This window comes from Chiloscyllium plagiosum, unplaced genomic scaffold (assembly GCF_037043375.1).
Source record: "Chiloscyllium plagiosum isolate Xiang-an unplaced genomic scaffold, Cpla_swu_hap1 HiC_scaffold_37, whole genome shotgun sequence".
In the NCBI taxonomy this organism is placed as follows: Eukaryota; Metazoa; Chordata; class Chondrichthyes; order Orectolobiformes; family Hemiscylliidae; genus Chiloscyllium; species Chiloscyllium plagiosum.
Genome location: NW_028270175.1, coordinates 4,628,322 through 4,634,265, shown reverse-complemented (window position 1 = coordinate 4,634,265; position 5,944 = coordinate 4,628,322). Strand labels below are relative to the sequence as shown.

General features: G+C 49.6%; 1 protein-coding gene across 1 annotated transcript; it reads right to left on the bottom strand.

Annotated features, from left to right (window-relative positions):
* Positions 1-2,118: 2,118 nt before the first annotated feature.
* Positions 2,119-5,664, bottom strand: LOC148139751 (uncharacterized). Its single transcript, XM_087980252.1, has one exon. It carries the CDS (start codon positions 4,650-4,652, stop codon positions 3,891-3,893), a length of 762 nt encoding a protein of 253 aa, XP_087836378.1. The 5' UTR covers positions 4,653-5,664; the 3' UTR covers positions 2,119-3,890.
* Positions 5,665-5,944: the final 280 nt, after the last annotated feature.

Here is a 5,944-nt window from a genome sequence, read left to right as displayed (position 1 = left end):
CTCACCTACCACCCCACCAATCTCCATGTACAGCGCATCATCCGCCGTCACTTCCGCCACCTCCAAACAGACCCCAGCACCAAGGATATATTTCCCTCCCCTCCCCTATCAGCTTTCCGTAGAGACCACTCCCTCCGCGACTCCCTTGTCAGATCCACACCCCCCACCGACACAACCTCCACTCCCGGCACCTTCCCTTGCAACCGCAGGAGGGGCAACACTTGCGCCCACACCTCCCCCCTCACTTCTCTCCAAGGCCCCAAGGGAAACTTCCATATCCGCCACAGATTCACCTGCACCTCCACCCACATCATCTACTGCATCCGCTGCAGCCGGTGTGGCCTCCTCTATATTGGGGAGACAGGCCGCCTACTTGCGGAGCGATTCAGAGAGCACCTCTGGGCCACCCGGACGAACCAACCCAACCAACCTGTGGCACAGCATTTCAACTCCCCCTCCCACTCCACCGAGGATATGCAGGTCATTGGACTCATCCACCGCCAAACCACAACAACCCGACGGTCGGAGGAGGAGCGTCTTATCTTCCGACTGGGAACCCTCCAACCGCAGGGGATGAACTTGGACTTCACCAGTTTCTTCATCCCCCCTCCCCCCACCTTGTCTCAGCCGGATCCCTCCAGCCCGGCACCGCCTTCCTGACCTGCAGTCTTCTTCTTGACCTCTCCGCCTCCATCCTACTCCGACCTATCACCCTCACCTTGACCTCTTTCCACCTATCACATTTCCAACTCCCCTCCTCCAAGTCCCTCCTCCCTACCTTTTATCTTCTCCTGCTGAACACTCTCTGCTCATTCCTGAAGAAGGGCCTGTGCCCGAAACGTCGAATCTCCTGTTCCCTGGATGCTGCCTGACCTCCTGTGCTGTTCCAGCAATAAAGTTTCAGCTTTGATCTCCAGCATCTGCAGACCTCACTTTCTCCTCGTATATTTCCAAAACACATTCAGAAAAGCTGAAACATTTTAACCAGGCAGTGGTTCCGTCCTATTTACTGTATCTCGGATCTCAATCTCGGGTTTTAATTTAGCAACTGATGCAGCGTTCAGTTCAAGAGCACATACTGAGTTATTTTTCTTAATAGCTCCTGAACTTACACAGCCCTAAATCCATATTAATGTGCCAGGAACAATGGGTGATTTTTTTTGGAACCCACTGAGCTGAATATTCCTTTGCTGGCAGGTTTAAAACTATTTCCTCTCCTTTCCAACTTTCCCTCTTCCCCCCACACACCACAGCCCTCTTTCCTCCCTCCCTTGAAGTCTGCCTGATCTCTCCCTAAACCATTCTGAAATCACCTCCTTCTCTCACTCCTGCCCTCTACTGGCAGAAGCCCCACTTCTCAAAGCTATACTGGCACAAAGATTTGCATCTCAACCAATGTTACTTCTTGGCAGACCCCCAGCACCCAGCAATCCGAACTCCCACTTGCCCGTCCCTCCCAATTCCCAGACTTCACTCCAGCCATCATTCCACACCCCTCCCGCTGCCCACCTCTCTCTCCTCCCACACGATGGACCATCTCCCAGTTCCCAGCCTTTGGTGCCCAATCCCCAGCCCCTGGAGGCCAAACCCCGAAGCTAACCCTTGGAGAGGATTTTCTGGGTGATTTGGGGATTTCGAGGGCGTGTTCACCCACGCCCATGCCCTTTGAGCATTGCTTCAGGTGCCTATGTGGATTGGAAAAGCAGAACAAAGGGTTCTGAGTTTTAGCAATCATGACTTTATCATTCACTTCATGAAAGTTTTGGTTGCAGCTCCATTCATAGAAATTCACAGCATCTCAACAAAACACCCTTTCCCCATGTCCTTCAGAACCTACACCTTCCCACTTGGTAACACTGCAGTGTCAACATTTCAAATTTCTTTCAAATTGATAAAAGCTGGTAAATAAAGAATCACTCTCTCCATAGATGCTTCCAGACCTGATGAGTTTGTCTAGGACTTTGATTTTATTTCAGGCTTCCAGCCTCCAAAATATTTTGCTTTCATCAGATGGTGATCAATTTTCTTTTTTTAAATCCGAACAGCATGGAAACAGGCCGGAAAAGTTCACACCAACCCTCCAAAGAGCATCACCCACCCCACCCCTCAATCCTGCATCTCCCATGGCCAATGCAACTAGCCTGCTCAGCCCTGGACACTACAAGCAATTTAAGCATGGACAAACCCTCTGTATAGTTTCAGAGTTTTCCATGGATTCATGCAGTTTCTAAGCAAAATAAACATTTTATTTTGCAGAGTTACATTTTATTTTGCTCAAAAACTGCATGAATCTAAGTTAAACTCTGTATAGTTTTACAGAGGATTTGTCAGTCTGGCATAGCATTGGGACACAGACAGACTTCACACCTATTGGTTAAAAAGCTGAGCTGTCTTGAGAATGTAATTTAAAAGGAGTTCTGGGATTTACATATAAAAGAACAGAAACTAGCATATCCCATTGTATACGATGAAAGTTTTAATCTAAAATTGTTTACTGTATCACATCTCCATGACACTGGACTCTTTTGGCTATACATTGTGATCTCCAAGATCTTAACCTCCACTACCACCTGATGAAGGTGCAGCGCTCTGAAAGCTAGTGCTTCCAATTAAACCTGTTGGACTATAACCTGGTGTTGTATGATTTTTAAGTTTGTCCAACACAGGCATCTCCAAGTCATGCCTCTCAGAGAAGAAATTCTTCCTCATTTCAATTTTAAATTGACTCCCCTTTATTCTGAGCCAATGCCCTATGGTCCATGAGGGGAAACGTCCTTTCAGCTACCGCAGTTAGGCGGTAGTGTGGGGGTTAAAAAATAGGGGGGGGGGGCGGGGAAACAGGAGAGTCAGACATCCTGCTGACTCTGAGAGCTGGCTCTTGAGGGAGCTGGACCAGTGTGTGTGCATTGCAAGGACTCTCCTCCTTGACTGTGTCAGAGGGGAAGGGGACTGTCTCTGGACCAGCTGCCCCACATCCAGTGTGCTCGAAAAAAAAACATCCTTTCAGCTTTACCCTGACAAGCGCTTGCGTTTCAATGAGAATACCTGTCATTGTTCGAAACTCCAATGAATTACCATTCGTCTAACTGTAATATCAATAAGCAACAGCTGAGGACGCTGCAGACTGATCAATGGTCAAGCATTATTGATGAGAAATGTGCCCCCTGTCGGATGGTGCAGATATTGCAATGCACTGTGGCATTGTGACCAACGGGAGGCGCCATTAAGCTATTTCAACATTTCGGGTTTTGGGCGGAGACCTTCCTTCCTGCAATTGTTTCCGTTTTATGCGAAAAACAACTCGGGGCAGACAAAATAATGCAGAGACACATGAATCACAAGCGTTTCCGTGTCAACCTGACAGTAGTTTCTTGTTCGGGTCAAATTATTTTGCTGTTTGTTTCACTTATTGTTGAATGAATCATGTTTCCGGGTTACAACAGAAACTGCGCCCTGACAACAGGGAGCCAATGCTAATATAAAATGTAATGTCATATCGTGGATATAAACACAGGCTTATTCCCACTTCACAGAAATGTGAGCAACCTATAAAAACATTCCTGAAGAAGGGCTCATGCCCGAAACGTCGATTCTCCTGCTCCTTGGATGCTGCCTGACCTGCTGCGCTTTTCCAGCAACACATTTTCAGCTCTGATCTCCAGCATCTGCAGTCCTCACTTTCTCCAATAAAAACATTCAGGCAGGCTAAATATCCACATATTTAGCTGAGGCGTCAGCGGAGCCCACTTACTGTGTTGGCCCCCTGTGCTTAGTCAGGCAGATGTTAGACGGTGGTCTTTCCCCACCGCGCCTTGGCGGCAGCTGCCCCAAGCTTCAGTGCGTCCCTCAGCACGTAGTCCTGGACCTTGGAATGTGCCAGTCTGCAACACTCAGTCGGGGTCAGCTCCTTCAGCTGGAAGATCAACAGGTTTCGGACAGACCAAAGAGCGCCTTTCACCGAGTTGATGATCCTCCAGGCACAGTTGATGTTCGTCTCGGTGTGCGTCCCGGGGAACAGGCCGTAGAGCACGGAACCCCGCGTCACGGCGCTGCTCGGGACGAACCTCGACAAACACCACTGCATTCATCTCCAGACTTCCTTTGCGTAGGAGGAGGTGTGTTACAGTCTCGTCCACCCCGCAGGCGCTTCGAGGACAGCATGCGGTGAGGCAGAGAGTCCGGGCATGCATAAATGATCTCACAGGCAGAGCCCTTCTCACCACCAGCCAAGCCATGTCTTGGTGCTTATTGGAAAGTCCTGGCGATGAGGCATTCTGCCAAATGACTTTGACAGTTTGCTCAGGGAACCGCTCAACAGGATCCACCTTCTCCTTTTCCCGAAGGGTCTCAAGGACACTACATGCTGACCACTTCCCGATGGACTTGTGGTCAAAGGTGTTTTTCTTCATAAATTTCTTTACGAAGGACAGGTGATACGGAATGGTCCAACTACTCGGAGTGTTCCGCAGCAACGAGGCCAGGCCCATCCATCGCAACACCGGGGACAGGTAGAACCTCAGTACGTAGTGACACTTGGTGTTTGCGTACTGGAGATCCACGCACAGCTTGATGCAGCCACACACAAAGGTGGCCATCAGCGTGAGGGTGGCATTTCGTGTGTTTTTTGCTCCGTTGCCCAGAGCTTTGAACATCGAGTCCCTTCAGACCCTGGCCATCTTTGATCTCCATATAAACAGGAAGATGGTCTGGGTGACTGCGATGGGACAGGTCCTGGGAATAGGCCAGACCTGTCCGTATATAACAACACTGACAGTGCCTCACACCTGATGATCAGGTTTTACCCGCGAAGGAGAGTGACCGTAGCTTCCATCTGCCCAGATTCTGTCTCACTTTGCTGATACGCTCCTCCCAAGACTGCACACATGCCCCAGCCTCTCCGAACCAAATACCCAGCACCTTCAGGTGGTCAGTCCTGACGGTGAAGGGGATGAAGGATTGGTCGACCCAGTTCCCGAAGAGCATGGCCTCGCTCTTGCTTCGGTTTACCTTGGCCCCCGAGGCCCGTTCAAATTGGTCACATATGCATAAGAGTCTGTGCACAGACGGCAGATCCAAGCAGAAAACGGTGACGTCATCCATGTACAGGGAGGTCTTAACCTGCAGGCCCCCGCTGCCAGGAATAGTCACCCCTCTCAGGCTCGCATCCTTCCTGATGGACTCGGCAAATGGCTCTATGCAGCACACAAACAAGGCAGGAGAGAGAGGGCGCCCTGCCTGACTCCAGATCTGACTGGGAAGCTATCTGATTCCCACCCATTGACTGAGACTGCACTGACAATGTTGGTGTAGAGCAGGAGCAGGAAAATTGACGTTTCGGGCAAAAGCCCTTCATCAGGAATAGAGGCAGGGAGCTTGCAGAGTGGAGAGATAAATGAGAGGGGTGTGGGGGCAGGGAGAAAGTAGCATAGAGTACAATAGGTGAGTGGGGGTGGGGATGGAGGTGATAGGTCAGAGAGGAGGGTGGAGTGGATAGGTGGGAGGGAAGATAGGCAGGTAGGACAAGTCATGAGGACAGTGCTGAGCTGGAAGGTTGGAGCTGAGGTAAGGTGGAGGGGAGAGAAAATGAAAACATTCAGTTAAAAACTGAGCAAAGCTGTATTCAGTAGATACTGATCGCACCCAATCCTGAACAATCTGATAAAACAAAAGCCACAAAAAATACACCAGATCTCTCATGGGTGGGGATTAGAAACGAGCAAAGTATTTCCCTTCTGCCTCTACCTTATAGTTTAAAAATACAGTAATAATTCCAGTTCCGACTCGACTCTCAACAGATTCTATCAGTCTGTAAATAGCGAAGTAGCGATTGGCTGCCTCCGACGATGGTGGAAGCAGATTTAATCAACGTTTTCATTAGAGAATTACACTGTTGTCTGAAAATGAACAATGTGCAGGGTTATGGGACAACAAGCAGGAGGCTGGA